The 17,860-nt window shown below is 36.3% G+C and overlaps 1 protein-coding gene across 1 annotated transcript in view; it reads left to right on the forward strand.

The window, feature by feature from the left end:
- xrn2 (5'-3' exoribonuclease 2) overlaps positions 1 to 17,860 on the forward strand; it is a 39,303-nt gene that overhangs the window by 7,616 nt on the left and 13,827 nt on the right. The window contains exons 13-28 of the mRNA XM_079831410.1: positions 121 to 228; positions 363 to 407; positions 1,714 to 1,851; positions 2,952 to 2,993; positions 3,131 to 3,225; positions 5,756 to 5,891; positions 10,816 to 10,923; positions 11,060 to 11,149; positions 11,706 to 11,778; positions 11,868 to 11,951; positions 12,671 to 12,768; positions 14,244 to 14,323; positions 14,451 to 14,507; positions 14,939 to 15,007; positions 15,156 to 15,284; positions 17,196 to 17,356. Coding sequence (XP_079687536.1) covers positions 121 to 228; positions 363 to 407; positions 1,714 to 1,851; positions 2,952 to 2,993; positions 3,131 to 3,225; positions 5,756 to 5,891; positions 10,816 to 10,923; positions 11,060 to 11,149; positions 11,706 to 11,778; positions 11,868 to 11,951; positions 12,671 to 12,768; positions 14,244 to 14,323; positions 14,451 to 14,507; positions 14,939 to 15,007; positions 15,156 to 15,284; positions 17,196 to 17,356 — 1,513 coding nt within the window. The remainder of the gene's footprint in view (positions 1 to 120; positions 229 to 362; positions 408 to 1,713; positions 1,852 to 2,951; positions 2,994 to 3,130; positions 3,226 to 5,755; positions 5,892 to 10,815; positions 10,924 to 11,059; positions 11,150 to 11,705; positions 11,779 to 11,867; positions 11,952 to 12,670; positions 12,769 to 14,243; positions 14,324 to 14,450; positions 14,508 to 14,938; positions 15,008 to 15,155; positions 15,285 to 17,195; positions 17,357 to 17,860) is intronic.

A 17,860-nucleotide genomic window follows, 5' to 3' on the forward strand; every position in this document is an offset into this window, starting at 1 on the left:
TACATTCATTTAATATTATATACAATGGTGTGACCTTGATTTTTATCCATCTGGAATTGATTGAAGGGAGAACTGTATAAATCCACTATATGAATGTTTTTTTTCTCTCTCTCTCTATAGGGCTACTTAACAGAAAACGGCTTTGTCAATCTCGAGCGAGTAGAGCTCATTATGCAAGCTGTAGGGGTGGCCGAGGACAACATCTTCAAAAAGCGCAAAGACGACGATGTAAGACCGCACAATAAATGTTGTTTGTTGTCGACACTGTGCAGCAGAGGGCTTGTGACCTCTGACCCATTACACTGATTATGATACAGAAATGTGCACTTCATCAGCTCATCATAGGCTTTTATATCCTGCAGGAGAGTTTTAAGCGGAGAATGAAGGAAAAGAAGAAACGTATGAAAGTGAGTGAAAATGTGTTTTTCTTTTGTACCAATTAAAAGAATGTTGAGAGGTTTAGCAATAATTCCTTTTGAAATGTTAACATGCATGCATACACCCACAGTTCCTTTGAAAGCCAGTGAGTTGAATCAATTCGCAAGGTCATTTAATTCGGCTGACAGCAGCTGAATAGTTTGTATCTTGACCCTGCAAATTCATGCATTCTCACAATGAATGTGCATTTATATCATGCAAATAACAGATTTTTATGGTGGTTATTAGTAGGACTGCATAATAAAGCTAAACAATTTTTTTGCACAGATTTTTTTTAAATAAAACAATTTGGTAACACTTTACATTAAAAATGTATTTAGTAAATGCTGAGATTACTTCTACAGTAACTTTATAAATCTTAATGTTACTGTTCATGTTAACTAATGTAGTGAAATAAAGTTAGCAAATTAAACCTTATTGTAAGATGTTACCAACAATTAAAACGTAAATTATTATAATGGCAAGAAAAATGTAGGTATATCATTTGCTGGTTAAGTTGCATTTAAAGCTTGACATTAACTTCTTGCTCACCAGCCAAAGTAAAATGTTTTTCCAAAGTTACTAGCCACTCAGCATTTTCACTGGCCACAATTTTAACACCGATACCATGGGGAAAAACTGCCATAGATATTTTTAATAGTATCTCATAACTTGGCATCAGGTATATTAGGCTGCTGTCACTTTAAGAGCTGATGCACAGATCCATTATACTGTTAGACATGCGTTCACTTTAAACAGAACTGACTGTGTTTATGTGAATACTCACTGTTTAAGTGCAATAAGCAGTGAAAAAGAAGGCAGCTTTAGCACAAAATCTGTGGGAATGAGTAAAATTATGCGCAATCCCATGTTGAAATCCAAGCCCTTTAACACCAACATTATTCATACAGAGCAAATGAAACGAGTGAGTGAGGGGAGGCGGCTTTGTGTGTCAACTCTGTCTGAGAGGGCGAGAGCACAGCTGGTATCGTGCGTCTATTCTGCAGAAAATTAGTATTCGATATTTTTTCTATACATAGATACTGAAATACCTCTATTACGTTGCACTACAACATTGTATTTAGTTTATTATTTCAGAAGCCTTTTTTTTTATTTTTAAAGACTACAATTGAAAAATGTATATATTATATATCAATTTCAACCCACCAAAGTGGCTAGTAGGAGTGACTGCATTATACGCCACTGCTGAAATACACCTGTGTTTGGCTGGTTGGTAGGTAAAACTCTGCCAGAAGTATCTAAATCATCAACTTCTTGTCACTGCTCTCTTCCCAGGCGCAGCAGGGTCCATCGTTTCTCCCTGGTGGTCAGTTTTCCCCTCACGCCCTGGGCGGCAGAGACAGACCCATGGCAGTGCAGAACGCCAGACATTCTGCGTATGAAATGAGGATGCAGGGCAACCAGCGCAATCAGGTCTGCCTTTCAACACTGTCTTTGTGTTCTTTAATATGGGCTACAGTACCATGAGCTCAGCCGTGATCACCAGTTTTTTTTCAGCAGCCATGGTGCTAGAATTATTTTTCCCTTTCATTTCCTCCCTAGACATTTAAAAAAATCTCCTATAAAGCATTTTGAGCTTTGGATCAAACCAACAAGCACTTAAAAATATTTAAATGTTGAATGTATATGATAATCAAAATATAAGATTATGCACATTTTCTTTAGAGGCAATGAACCTTAAAGCTTTGCAAATTATTCAAATTGCAAAAAAATTATAAGAAATATCCATATTTAAAACTTTATAGACTAAAATAGCGAACTTCTGGCGGATTGCAGTACGCATCGAGTAACCCTTGAACCCTTGATGCATGCGTATTGAAAAGCGCAGAGGATTTAACAAAACATAGCGTCGGGGTTATTCTTTTAGCGCAAGGTGACTCGCGCACCGCTGAATACTGCAGGAAGTTAGCTATTAGCTAACTAACCCAGACTTTTGCACATAACTATAGAAAGTTTTTTTTATAGCTCTTGTGCCATAGTATTTGGGGTATTCTGGCTATTAAATATGATTTCTTAAAGTTTTGGTCACATAACTTGTTGCTTAAACAACCTCAAAGTAGGGCTGGGTGATATGGCCCAAAACAATTATCACATTAATTTTTCATATCAGTCAATATCGATATTCTTGGCTGAATTCAAGCCCTTCTCACTGCGCCATTTAGTGGTTACATGACCAAGACCATTCGGCGAGTAAACGCATCTGCTCTAGTAAGCTTGAACTTTGAGCCGAGCGGATAAATGGTGTGGCACTCGGTTCGAATTGGTTTTGTTCCTCTTTTGACACAAACGTATCAAACACTTGTTTTCGTTTTATCAAGGATGATTATGTTGCGATTTTATCATCCAGCCCTTCCTCAAAGCTTATTCATTTGTATTTTTTTTTGTGAAAGATTCATACTTTGTTAATCATTTACTTACAGAACTCGACTGCTGCACTGTATTGCTGTTTTTGAATTAAATAAAATTCACGCTTTTGTCACCTTGGTTGAATCGGTTGTTTCTGTATTTTTCAGGAAGCAGCTCAGTCCTTGAGAGCCATGATCAAAAATGGGAAGGCATGTATCTTTCTCTCACTCCTGCTCTTTGTGCAACATTTCTGAAAGAGCTTTATACTTCAGCTTTTGACAAACGACCTCAGAACATGCTGTTATTCACTAAATCAATGACAGTCATCACTGTCCTTCCCCCTCAGAGTGCTGCTGGATCCAGTGACGACATGGAGACTCGTGGTGTCAAACGTAAAGCTGACGACAGTGATAGTGAACCAGAACCAGAAGATAATGTCAGGTAATGACACAAATCTAGGAATTCAATTCCAAAATAAAAATTTTAGGCCTTAAAAAAAAGTCTTAAATTCGTGGAAGTATTCTGTTCTAGGTAAATCTTAAATAATTTTAAAGGGTCTTAATTTTCCTATGTCCATGTAACGCTCACTGAAATGCTCCCGCAGCGCTTTTGAATGTTTTTTGGTTTTGTTCTTTCTTTCGCTTGTCCAAATATAATTTGCTGCATTATGACTACAAATGAGACCAACATGCAACTTGTATTGCAGCTAATCAGCTTTCGTGTTATTGACGTGAGTCTTTTTCGGATTGTACCACAGACACATCAAACGGATTTTATTCTTCAGCTAATAGTCCTCCAGTGTTTCGCATTTCCGCGATTACTAAATACAAATGAAAATCAACAATGCTTTTTTTTGAGATCTTGCATACTTCGTAATTTCACCGCAAAAGAATGGCAAGATACCAAAAAGAACAAGATTTATGCATTTAGTTTGTTCTATTGTCATGTGTGACTATTGTGCATCTAATATAATACATAATATAGCAAATGTGGTATCCTAATTATGCAAATTTCTGGAAATTTCCACCACAAATGCAGTCATTTTGATCTCAAATCACCCCAAAAAAATCACAAAATCCTGGTAGGATTGAGCTATGGGAAAGTGCAAGTTTATCGATACAAGATTATCGATTTGTTCAATTTGAATTAATTTACTTTGCAAATAATTTTGTGACTGCATTTCTTTTTATAGGTTTTTTTATTCCTTTTAATTTCATTCATAATGGTCTTAAAGTCTTAAATTTGACTTAGTGAAACCTGCAGAAACCCTGTAATAGCCAACTAGTCAAAAGATTACAAAGGACTCTTTTCACATTTCCGGGGTTCTCAGAAGCAGAAGTCATTATATTTGGGTAGACCTCTATAGTGGGTAACGGAAACATAATATTTGAATTTCCATTTGCTCCAATAGAAAAATAAAAAAATCCACAATAGTGTTTCTATGACTTTTCAAAAAAGGGGAAAAAATATCGGGAGATTGATTACAGTGGTCAGAAGACAGAACGAGGTCATCAGCAGTATTAACTAGTTTTCATGTGTAGCATTATAAATCAATAAATAAAATCCATCTAAATAAATAAAGCAGGCCTCTCTATAGAGTTAAATGTCTCTAATATTATTATACTTAAAAAGTTTGGAAACATAAGTTTTTCTTTGTTTTTGAAAGTAGTTTCTTATTCTCACCAAGGCTGCACTTATTTGATAAATGCAATAAAAACTGTAATATTGTGAAGGATTACAATTTAAATGAACTGTTTTCTGTTGTGTAATGCAGTTTAAAATGTAAGTTATTCATTTTAATTGCAAAGCTGAATTTTTGGCGTCATTACTCCAGTCTTCAGTGTCACATGATCCTTCAGAAATCATTATAATATCATATTATCAATGTTGAAAACCAGTTTTTGCTGTTTTTATTTATCTGAAATCGTGATGCACTGCTTTACAAAGGTTTGAAGTAAAAAATCAGCAAAGGCACATTCATTTTTATAAAAAAAAAAAAATTAAATTACAACAGAAACCAGTTATTTTAAATATGTAGTTATTTCACAATATTAGTTTTCACTGTATTTTTGATCAAATACAGCCTTGCTGAGATGAGACTACTTTCAAAAACATTTTATTTATTCATATTTTAGAGCTTATTTTTTTTTTAATTTAGAAATAGTCCATCTTTTAGCATGCATCTCGAGACTATTGTTCCGTTGCTCTGTTTTTCTGTTTTTGAATACAAGAGCGTATCATGTGAAGTCCAACTAAACCCTTCCCGTTCTGGTGTGGTGAGCCTGAAGCTATCTTAACTATTCCAGCCTTGCTTAAGATTGCTTTTTTTGACTAGTCGTTAATAACACTCTTGTCATCTTAAAGCTGCAGAATTTGAATTTGCCTCATATTTTGAAGTTTCCATCATTGATTGTTATTTTCATGTTTATTACTGTGAAGCTGTTTTGAAACCATTTATTTTATAAAGCGCTGTAGAAATGAAGGTGAATTGACTTGCACAAACTAGCTGACTAGTTGCACATCCCTACACAAATCTCTGCGAGTCTCTTTGATGCGTGTCCGTACTGCCAGTGATTAATACGGCAAATGTTTCAGTGATTAGCTTTCCAACGCTGTCTAAATCGATTGGGTTCAATTGGTATTCATGGAGGTTTTCCGTGTCCCCTGTGGGATGCTGTAGAGGTTACACTAGACAGATGCAGCTCCTCCTTGATTATGTGAGCTGCATTTCCAGAGCATGTCAAAATATCCTGACCAGCGTTAAGGTGGAAAACAAGTTTCCCATCGCCCCTTAATGGAGCCCGTCAAAGTGGGAAATTCTCATAGGCGTGCATATGCATAAAAGGGAGCCTGCTCGATTTGGCACAGGAGAGGCTGCTTTGGATTTAATGTATGCAGGCCTTTCTTTAGAGAAAACAACAAACGGAGCGGTGTATCTGTGACGTTGTTATACATTTTTTGTTTTTCGCAGGTTATGGGAGGACGGCTGGAAACAGCGCTACTACAAAACCAAATTTGATGTGGATGTGACGGATGATGAGTTTCGTAAGAAAGTGGTGAAGTCGTACGTGGAGGGCCTGTGCTGGGTGCTCCGGTACTACTATCAGGTAAGTCACTGGTACACACACACACACACACACACACCTGAAGCTGAAGGTTTAAAGGTCTTTATAGTTGACCAGTTATTACAACTAATTTCATTATTTCTTCCATTTGTGACCCTGGACCACAAACCCAGTCATAAGTCACATGGGTATATTTGTGACAATAGCCAACAATACATTGTATTGGTCAGAATTATCGAATTTTCTTTTATGCCAAAAATCATTAGGATATTAAGTAAAGATCATGTTCTATTTCCTACTGTAAATATATCAAACATGTATTATTATTAGTAATATGCATTGCTAAACACTTCATTTGGACCACTGTAAAGGCGATTTTCTCAATATGTAGACTTTTTTTTTTTTTTGCACCCTCAGATTCCAGATTTTCAAATGGTTGTATCTCGGCCAAATATTGTCCTATCCTAACAAACCATACATCAATGGAAAAAATTTTTTGCACAAAATTGACCCTTTATGACTGGTTTTGTGGTCCAGGGTCACATTTGTTTAGATATTCCGCTTCATGCTCTCCTTCAAACAATGTGCATATTGATGCCTATATAATGTATGCATGCATTTGTGTGTAAAAATGGATAACAATAAAAAAAGAGCAGATTCAAAATTCCACAAGGTTCATGCAATTATGAGCCTTAAAGGATTAGTTCACCCAAAAATGTCAATACTGTCCTTAATTACTTGCCCTCATGTCATTCCAAGACACATCATTGTTGTAAACGGAAGCTAAAGCATGTTCGCTTGATGTGCAAGAACCAATGAGGATCGTTCTCGTGTTACGCAACACGTTTGATCTTCAAAAAGAACCAATGAGGTTCATTCTTGTTAGGGTTGGGCGACGTCCCCTAAATTGGCAGTTGACGATGTTTACAGTAAAACATTGTGATGGTCGATGATATCGTCGTTGGGGGGGTAATTTACTATATCTCTTTACATAAATACTATTTTCTACATAAATACTATTTTCTACTTAAAACTATAATTTCGTTATTTTTACTAGGTTGCGCGTGAGGGGGGAAAAAATAGCTTCCTTCCACTTAAGAGTTGAGCTCTTTTTATTTTAATATATCTCTTTACATAATATTTTTAAGTAGAAAATAGTATTTATTTCGTTATTTTACTAACCCAGTGTTTTGTATGTGAATGCTGTTTCACGTGAATATTACCACAGGAGTGAAGCACAAAGCTTTGTTTAGCCTAGAAAGGAAATAATGGTCAGATGGCACTTTTTTTTTTTTATTCTATTTTGCGATCTGGTCATTTTATCCCCATGGACATCTCGTTTCCTTTCCCAAATCTTCACTCACGTCGCACCCATTTTGGCAGGAGATTATAAACGTTTCTTCCTTTTGTTTGCTTATAATTAAGTCTATTATAACTATTCACATTCTTTACTGTGGTAAATTATTAAAAACACTATAGGACGAATACCTTTTTACTTCAAATTTTATTTAACACAGTTTGTTCTTGTTATTAAACTTGGTAAGGCGCGTCAAGTTTGGTTTATTTGAATAGTGCATTTCACACCGGTGATTTTTTTTAGTTTGGTTTTCTCTGGCAGTGAATAATAAAAAATTGCCTAAATGTCTTGACCCTGTGGAAGATAAAATCTGCTCTTCAGACCTTTTACAACAAGTGTTGCTTTGCAACATCAGGAGAATGTCTAGAGTGTCTATCCAGCTTGTCCCACATTCCTCTCAAAGCGCAGAGATATGACACATCTTTGCAGGGAAATAGGTATGAATCAAATATTTTTCTAACTAATATTTAATTTTCCTATATTCTTTTGGTAACCATTATTTACTGAAAATCGTTTAAATGTTTTATAGGCTGTAGTGTGGTTTCACTGACGGAAGTGCTTAAATAAACACACATGCTTATGGATGTTTCAGCCTCAAATTATTTCAAAATGTAGGCGATATATCTGGCATTGACTACAGTATTTAAAATAGCATATATATGCATTAGTTACATTCTCAATTTAATTTACAGAGCAATCCCTGCTAAGTTTTTAGTTTAACTAATACTATAGAAGAAGATTAGTGTGTCGCACTCACAACAGACTCGCAACGGGGGCGTGGCGTCACGATGGTGGCGCTCCATCGGCACAACCCTAATTCTTGTTACTCAACACGTTTGATCTTCAACAAGAACCAATGAGGTTAATTCTCATTACACAGCGTGTTTGAGTTTCCGCAAGATTTCTCGCGCCTCAGTGTTTAAATGTGAATAAAAGACTAAATTAAATCTGTTCATTATATAAAGCGATCGAGTCTCTTCAGAAAATTTGGACTAAACCAAAAAGTTAATTAAGAGATTGTAAAACTAATCCATATGAACTGAGCCAGTCAATGGAGGGACAGAAATCTCAGATTTCATTGAAAAAATCTTTATTTCTGTTCTGAAGATGAACGAATGTCTTATGGGTTTGGAACGACATGAGGGTGAGTAATTAATGACAATTAATTTTTGGGTGAACTAACCCTTTGCTCTCAATTGCAATCGCAAAGATGTGCCAGGCAACTGTTCATTTAAGTCTAAAATATTTAATTAGATGTGGGGGTTTAAATTAATGCATCTCTGAATGGGAACTGACTGACTTCAGAAAATTTTCAATGGCATTTTCTTTTCCTCTTTCCTCCATATAAAGTAGTGTTTTATAAGTTCAGCGCTGTGTTGTGCACAGCTGTACCTAAAGAAACCAGAGAGTGAAGTTGCAATTTCATTCAGTCCGTCTGCTGAATCTAAAGTCAGACCATTGTTTTTGCTTTAAATATTGAAATGAGACAATCTAATTTAAATCGAAAGCAACTGCTCATGCTATTGTTCTCATGCTCATACAATCTTTGTTTGGATCATGAGTTTCCTCAAACAAACAATATCTGTAGACATTTGGAATTAAAGGTCAGTTTGGAATGTTATAGAACAAATAAACAACAAATACATTTGCTTAAAGACACAAAAATTGGCAACTAGTTTCCAAAATCGGCCAATTTCATTGTTAAAAAAAATGAATTGGAATTGAAAAATAATGGTTGGTGCATCCCTATTACACACTTGTTTTTTACTTATTACACTTCTCCTTATCAGTCATGTTTTACAATATATCCAGGAAATGTTACAGAATATCCTCCGCTTTATCTGTTTGTTCATCAGATCTAGGATCAAACAGCTTTGCGCTGTTTGCGCTGCTCTTTGAGCCAGTTAGTATTATGTGGTTGAGTTTTAATGCAGGGTCTTGATCTTTACCTTTAAATTCAGTCATTAGAGCTCCGTTCTCTCCAGTAGATCTCTGGTTGATTAGAGTTTCGTGTGCAGGGATTTGTCCGCCGTAATTGGAGCTCTATATATATGCGCGGCCTGCACTCACTCCGTGTGCTCGGTGGATGAGAGCCGTCCCACGGGAACCGCTGAACAGATTCGTTATGGAGTCTCGCTGCTGTGCGATGTGTTTGCTCCCTTCTGCCACGCATTCTGATTTGCGCGCACGCACACACACGCACACACACAGACGCTGCCAAATGGTAGATTTTCAGGGGCAGATCTCCACATGGCTTTTATTTAACCACATTAGGGTGTCTATTTTTTCATTTGAGGGGTCACGAGTATAATTTCTATTGCACGGATTTCTTGCACCTTTTAGCTTTTTGCCACTTGAAAGAATGTCAATTCTAATGCAGGAAATTAATAAATGGGTTGACTCTATAAAGCAGGATGCTGTCACTGGAGCGCCAAAGAGATTTCCAAATGCGTTCCCTTTAATCCGAAGCATCTATAATATTAAATGTATTAATAATTGTAAAAAAAGACATAAGGATGATTTTATGTTTGGGTCTTTGCTCTATTTTGTGTGTGTGTGATACTATACTAGTGTGCGTATACACCCGTCTTAAGTATTAAGGTCTTAAGTAAAACACACAGTCTATAAAGATGTGTGTTCATGTGTAACAGTATGTAGCTACTGATGTGCATTATTTCTTAAAGAGACAGAAGCCTATTCATGCCGTCTGGGTTTTTAATGTTGATCAAACAACAAATGACACAGAAATCACTCACTGCTCTTGAATGATTCATTGTAATGTACCATTTGAAAGAACTGGGTTTCAGAAATTAAAGGGATGGCTCACCCAAAAATGAAAATTTGATGTTTGTATGCTTACCCCCAGGGCATCCAAAGATATTGGGTTACTGTTTCATTAGTAGAATACAAATGAAGGTTTTTAACTCCAACCGTTGCAGTCTCATTCATATAATGCATGTGAATGGTAACCGGCATCTATGAGAGTAACAAAACAGGCACAGACAAATTCAAATTAAACCCTGAGGCTTGTGACGACACATTGTTTGTTCAGTAGATCGTTTCATCAAAGTCACCTATATCTTGGATGCCCTGGGGGAAAGCAGATAAACATCAAATTTACATATTTGGGTGAACTATACCTTTAATTGACTGTAAACCTCAGTAGAAAAAATTTAGAAGTGTATGACAAAATTGTCCCTCTTTACTGTAATTTATTTTTTCTGGTTGTATTTGGATCATTTTTGGGGGTTGCACATCTACTTTAAAAAAATAAATAATTGTAAATGTTTAAGAGTACGCTAGCATGTTAATGACCTGAACGGACTAAATCCACAAATTTGTGTTTTCATGAGTGTGTGTATGTGTCTTTTGTTGAAGCCCTTTTGGCTCTCTCTTAAACTGTCTGGTATAAATGCCCTCTGGAGTGTTAATTGAGCTGTAAATTTGATGGCGTGTCAAGGTCACCCATTGAAAGTGTAAGTGTGACTGGCTAATGGAAGAGGTCTTAAAATGACTTGGATTGAAGGTCTTTTCAAAATCGAGCATTTCTGATTGAAGTAACTGAAGATGTATTTAACTTGTCTTTGTGTATGTGTGTTTTTGTCACAGGGCTGCGCATCCTGGAAGTGGTATTTTCCCTTTCATTATGCTCCGTTTGCCTCCGACTTCAAAGACATCAAGGGCATGTTCAGCGATTTCGAGAAAGGGACCAAACCGGTAATTTGAAAACCCATCGCATGGTCACAAACTCTGTTATGCGTGATTTGTTTTGACTCTGTGTTGCAATGTTGTTGTTGTGTTCCTGATGTGTTAACTATTGAATTACAATGTTATCATAATTCTTTGTCTGCAGTTCAAACCTCTGGAGCAGCTCATGAGTGTATTTCCTGCTGCCAGTGGAAACTTCCTGCCGACGACATGGAGAGCCCTGATGACGGACCCAGTGAGTGGCAGATTTACCTCTGACTTATACTTGAAACTGCATTCACAATGCATTAAACTTCTATAATGTACACAAAAACAATTGGTGTAGGATTCATTTTAATTTACTCAAATAAATACAAAGAAATGGCAAGTAACTGAATTTTCAAGTGAAACTTTGATTTGGTCTGTTGGGAGTTTGATTTGAAAGAGCATGGATCAGCAGATTCATTCAAACATTCATTTAAATGATTAAATCTATAGTTATACATCTGTCAATCAATGTATGAGACGAGCAACAATATTGGCAATTCTACTCAAAATAGGATTTAAAAGTTGCCTCAATATTTTTACATGATTTAAATATCTTTTTAAAATGATTAAGTAAACATGTATATCAATTCTTCAACATTTTCTCACATTATCAGTTTGTTCGCTATAGTTTAGAAAATGGTAATAAAATGAGTTAAATGGTTTTATTTATTTGTGCACAGTAACACCAGGGACATTTGAGAGTGTAAATAGCTTTTTTTTAATGTTCTTTCTCTTTTGTAACCATCTTCCTCTGTGTTTAACAGGAATCCTCAATCATTGATTTCTACCCTGATGACTTTGCCATTGATTTGAATGGGAAGAAGTACGCCTGGCAGGGTCAGCGCTTAGCCTTGAGCTTCTCAGTCTGAACAGAAACAATGAGTGCTGTATTTTCAATCATTGTGATTTTGCTCTTCTCGTGACAGGTGTTGCTTTGCTACCATTTGTGGACGAGCGCAGGTTACGTGCAGCGCTGGCAGAGGTCTACTCTGATTTGTCCTCAGAGGAGGGTGAGCCATATACCTTCATAGCCAATAAACAGTATATTACTTTGTCTAAATGAAGTCGAGCAGAAATACTTGCCAATCATGTTGCATTATATTCTATCCTTAACTCTTTCCCCACCATTGATGGGATTTTTTTTTTGTCTTTCCGTGTTTTCACTGTTAAATGGTAGTGGGCGCTATTATGCATCTTCTGAAAGGGTACCGAATTTCATGATCAAAACACAGACGAAGAAGCAGAAACGTGTAAAATAACGCAATCAGAAACATTAAACAGCATATGGTTTTTGGGGTGTTGATGGACTCGATCCCCTCCATCTGTATATTGATCATTGTTTTGAATCCCATCCAGACGTAGTCTTTGAGAAAAACGCCATTTTCCTCAGCTTTTTGTTTAAAATGTTGCTTTTTTTATGAAACTAACCCACATTCAAATGATATATATGAAATAATTTTTAAAAGCGTGCATGACGCTAGAATGAAACTGTTTTTTTGTGTTTAAAGCAGAGGGTCTGTTCGTTCTGATATATTGCATGTTCAGATATTCTGGTGGCCATGAAACATTTTTTTTTTTTTTTTTTGTGGAAATGATCAAAAAGGCTGTCGCTGGCTGGCAACTTTTTTTCAAAAACGCTGGCAGGGGAAAGAGTCAAATTATTTTCTGCTTTTGAAGTGGTTTTCTTTGGTGGTGTAATCTGACTGTACCATCTGATGGTTGTTTTCAGTGAGAAGGAACAGTCTGGGAAGTGATGTCATGTTTGTTGGGAAGTCCCACCCCCTGTGCGATTTCATCCAGGAACTCTACCGTGCAGAATCTCATGAGGTACTGGTCTTCCTGTATGGTTTTTCCCTCTCTCTCCCCTCCTCGTGTTAACCCAAACTAATCGTCCAGCCAAAATGGGAACGTTTTTGATCAATAAAATCATGATTTAGGCTGTCAGTGATTCTAAAAAAAGACCAAATGAAAAATTCTGTTTCTGAAATGTTCTTTTGATTAGTGTCATTAATCCAGCACACTTTTAGTTTTTTAGCTGTGTGCTTTCACCCCTCCCTAAAAGCACCAACAAATAAATAAACTATATAATGCATAAATAATAATGGCAACACTTAACAGTAAGTTTCCATTCGTTAACGTTAATTAACTTGAACGAACAATGAGTAATATATTTGGTTTACACTTTATTTTAAGGTGTCATTGATAGTGTAATTATATATTTATGTACTTAGTAATAATAATTAACTACATGCACTTTAATATAAGGTTAGGGTAGAATTAGGGTTTGGTTGCATTTAATTATGCATAATTTACTTTTATAACTAGAACATGGAACATATAACAAGGACACTGTGAAATAGTGTTACCTACATTTTGCAACAGTATTAAAAGAATAGTTCACTGAAAAATGAAAATTATCCCATAATTTACTCGCCCGGCCTCAAGCCATCCCAGGTTTATTTGACTTTCTTCTTTCAGCCAAACAGTTATATTAAAAAATATCCTGGCTTTATAATGGGAGTGAATGATACCTTTTATTATTATTATTTTTATTTTTTTTGAAGCTGCATCCATCCATCATAAAAGTAATCCTTTTTTTTTTAAAGTATAATATCGATAATAAAGAATCGAGTTCCGATGCATGACGTATTGACGAACGATGAAGTGCAGACAATAGAGCAAAACAAAACTCCGGTCACAAATTAGAAGTCTAAAACAAGAATTTTTAAAGAGAAATTTGGGAGGAGCTTGAGTTTGTTGCCCAGCCCTATTTGTTTGACTCACCTAAGCTCACACTACTCCTACAACCTACGTCATGCGTCGGGTCAGAGGTCACTCTTCCGCCGGAACTTGACTCGCGTACGGCCATTACCGGAAGCCAGTGATTATAGTTTATAAAGTGATAAATATGGATATTTTTCTTACAAAAACGCTTTGCTTCAGAAGCCCTTTATAACCAAATGTTTGCTTAGATGAAATAAAAAAACGACAAGACTTTTGATTTTAGTAACATAGTAAATTATAAAAATTAAAACAACTTATTTTTCATTGTCAGTACATATTAACTAATGTAATTAAGGTTAACAAATTGAACCTTATTGTGATGTGTGGCCATAATATATAAAATGTGTGATTGCAATAAAGCGATTTGTATTCGTTTATTTACATTTTTGTTAATTTTTTTTTTAAAAGACATTTTAAAAAAAGTTAAATTATTGAACATCCCTATATCAAAAGGAATCCATCTTGACCAAAACCTTAAGTGTCAATGATCCTTAGTTTTCCAATCCTCTCTCTTCAAGGCCACTGAGATCCCTGCAGAATTTTGCCATGGAATCCAAGGTACATTAAATCTAGATGAAGACCCTATTCTACCAGATAAGTAAGGGGACAACACATTTATCTTTTGTTGCTTGATGTTTTTTCATTACATGGGCAATGCCTGTTGTTGAGGCACTTGAGACTAAAGCTTTACAAACCCTGTGACGCATCCTATTTGTTTTCCTCAGACCAGTGGAGTCACCCATCCCAACACTGAGAGACATCCGCAGCAGCTGCGCTATTGCGTAAGAGTTTGTTTAATGCATCAACCAATGCACATCATATAACGTCTGATTCATAGCCTGATCGATATTGATCTATTGCATCTTTCAGTTGCTCTTTTCATTTGGTTTATTAGTTTGTGTGTCAGTCTGATTCTTTTAAGCCCTGTTAGCTACTCAAGGACTCATATTTGTGTCCTTCCAGAGACAGACATGACCACCTCAAAGAAGCACGGTTGTACATTTGTAGTGTCAGGCATTGAAACATTGGCCTTGTCCTGCTCATATTTACCGGTTCCTCTAGAGGTCAGACAATGCATGAAACCCAGAGACGTTCAACAAACTAAATGAAGCTGCTCTAAACTCTGGACTGATGCAGTGCATCTGAATGGCTCTGGAATGAGATATTTCCACTTAAAGTTTGTACTTAATTAGTGATTGTTTCTGGTTGGCAGAATCAAATTCCAGGATCCGCAGTATGATGATGGTTTTGTGTTCAAGGCCGTTATCCTATCAGGGGCAAAGTAAGTGCTGCACTCTTCAATTAAAATGCTTAGATATCAAGGCCTATTGTATGTTATAAACGGTAGTTTGAATATATTGAATGGGCTTTTCAATGATACAATGATGTTTGAATATTTTATATTTATGTATTAAATTTTCTCGCTCCAGGATCCCTAACAAGGTTCTGAAACCAGGTGACTGGGAAAGGAGTAACCGCGGCTCATGGAGACCTCAACTGGGATTTAACCCAAACCGCCAACAAGCCCATTTGGACCAATCCGGTTTCAGAAAGCTCAAGTAAGTAATCCCACAGAATCCATCAGTTTATTTGGTTGAATTCTTGCATTGCTTGTTTTTAAGTGGTATTGTGTAAAAAGAAACCTAATTAGTGCAAAATTCTATATAAAACGGGCTAATTAAACATCTGGCGAATTCAGGCTTCAATGAGGAGAGATGAATAATGCATGGTGTTTAGGGGAGATGTATGCAGATGAAAGCCCACCAAAGACTTAATTTCTTAATGAAAGCTGTTTTTGGGGTTTGATTGGACGGTGCAAACAGGTGTTCTTAGACTTCAAATAGTTCTGTGAAGGTTTTTGTTTTTTGTGGGTTTTTTTTTTTCATTTTAAACCTTCTAATTTTCAATGTTTTTCTTTTTCAGAATATTAGGCATTCAAGGGATATTTAAAAAAAAAATTATCAGTTCAATTAAAATCTTTTCCTGCCCAAAGGAGTATTAGCTATGTTATGTATTTGTATTTATATACATTTATATATAATTTTTGGTCATTTTGTTTGTGCTTGGGTAATTTTTATTAGTATTTGTTGTTTTTAAATATTTAATTAGAGTTTTTATTCATTTCAGTTTGTCATTTTAGTACTGATTTGCCAAGGCAACATTTCACATTTATATAAAATATACATGTAAAAGTATAAATTAAATTGTATATAGAAAAATTGTAAAAAAATTTCACCTTTATTTCACTTAATGGAATGGTTCACACGCAAATGAAAATGATCACATAATTTATTCACCCTCAAGTCATCCTTGACTTTTTTTTCTTTATTCTGAGTTATATTCGGAATATCCTGGCTCTTTCCAGCTTTCCAGAGTTTTTGAAGCTCCAAAAGGTGCATCCATCCATCATAAAAGTAATCCATATGACTCCAGTGGGTTAATAAATGCCTTCTGAAGAGAGTCGAGTTGGCTATTTTAGATTTATTTATTTATTTTGAAACCCATCACTGAACCCAGTCGCATTTAACCCCCTGGATTATGCCGGTTCAGACTACGTTTTGGCACGATCCATTTGATGTAGGGTGTTGTGGGATTCATAAATGACAATGGGCGTCGGGACGCAAGAATCAATTAAGTTTTTTCTTTTATAGTGTCATAGTTGAGGACAACCAATGCTGTGACAAAGACAAGCATGTTTAATATTTTTCGGTCTTCCACATCTGGTTCCATCACATCTGTGACATTAACCAATAGGAGCACAGAAGCTCTTCCGTAACACTGCTTTCAAACATGTCGAAACTAAAGAAAGACTATAGGATTGGTGCAATGGAGGAAAGATTCGACGCCACTTCGGTAGCCATTGTTTGCGCTCAAACACCTGTCAGTCGATAGTTCCGATTCTGATCACGCACGTCATGAAAGACGGCAAACAATAATTTCTCAGGATGCGACATGAATTTAGCAGTCAAAATTGTGTAATCTGACACCAACTCTATCGTAACAGACAAAAATATAATGTAGTCTGAACCTGGCATTACTTTTATGATGGAAGGATGCGCTTTTTGAAGATTCGAAAACTCGGGCACTATTCAATGCCATTACAAAGCTGAGACGAGCCAGGATGTTTTGTAATATTACTCTGATTGTGTTCGGATGAAGGAAGAGTCATATACACCTAGGGTGGCTTGAGGGTGAGTCAATTATGGGATAATTTTCATTTTTGGGTGAACTATTCCTTAAAACAAAGTATTTAAAAATGGTTTTCGTTACTTAACAATAACACTAACCCAAAGACCCCCTCAGCCAACTTGGGGACAACTAACCATAGACCAAAGAAAAGCATTTAGAAATAATGTTTTTATTCAATTATATTACACTTTGAAATCCTTACAGTAACCTCGAAAGTCTCTCAACCCTGATCATCAACATATAAAAACTACCAACTAATTTTTCGTCTCCCTCTCTTTCAGTCACCATGCGGGCATAAATCAAGGGGGTGGTCATTTTGGCCACGGCCAGTCTCACGGCGGTCAGCATGGGGGCGGTCATTACAGCAGTGCCCCGCCCCCCAGAAGCTATCAACAAGGAAACTATCGTCCACCCCAGAGAGGCAATTACCCTCAAAACCAGTGTAAGTTTAAACTTTCCTACGGTAAAATCATGATTTTAAATGAGAACATTTATTTCCAAAAACGGATGCCTATAATTGCAAAATGTTTACCAAATAGTAGCTGGTATACCACTAATCTTGATAATTTTTTGGATCATCAGGGCAGCATGAGCATGCAGTTCCCTCTTTTGCACACGTTTTTGTTTTCCACACACAACCAAGATCATTAATTAGTCGAATTTAACTTCTTATACGCAATTCCTCGTACTATAAGGCTTCTATTAAGTCCACTTTTATTCCAGCAGTCCAGGGACAAGCCTTTGTGTCTGAGCAGTGTTTAATACAGTAGTTTGGTGACACCAAGGGACAGGAGTCGCTCTTGATGTGTACAGTGACCTGTGCTCGTGAGCAGCTCCTGTGCTGCTCTCCTCCGCCGCCACTTTGATGTGCCAATTTGCAAGCTGATGAATAATCGCATCTGTGGGCGAATGGAAGCCGCCCTGCTGCCACTTGATGCAAATAGAG

This window comes from Gobio gobio (assembly GCF_949357685.1).
Source record: "Gobio gobio genome assembly, chromosome: 12".
Classification (NCBI taxonomy): domain Eukaryota; kingdom Metazoa; phylum Chordata; class Actinopteri; order Cypriniformes; family Gobionidae; genus Gobio; species Gobio gobio.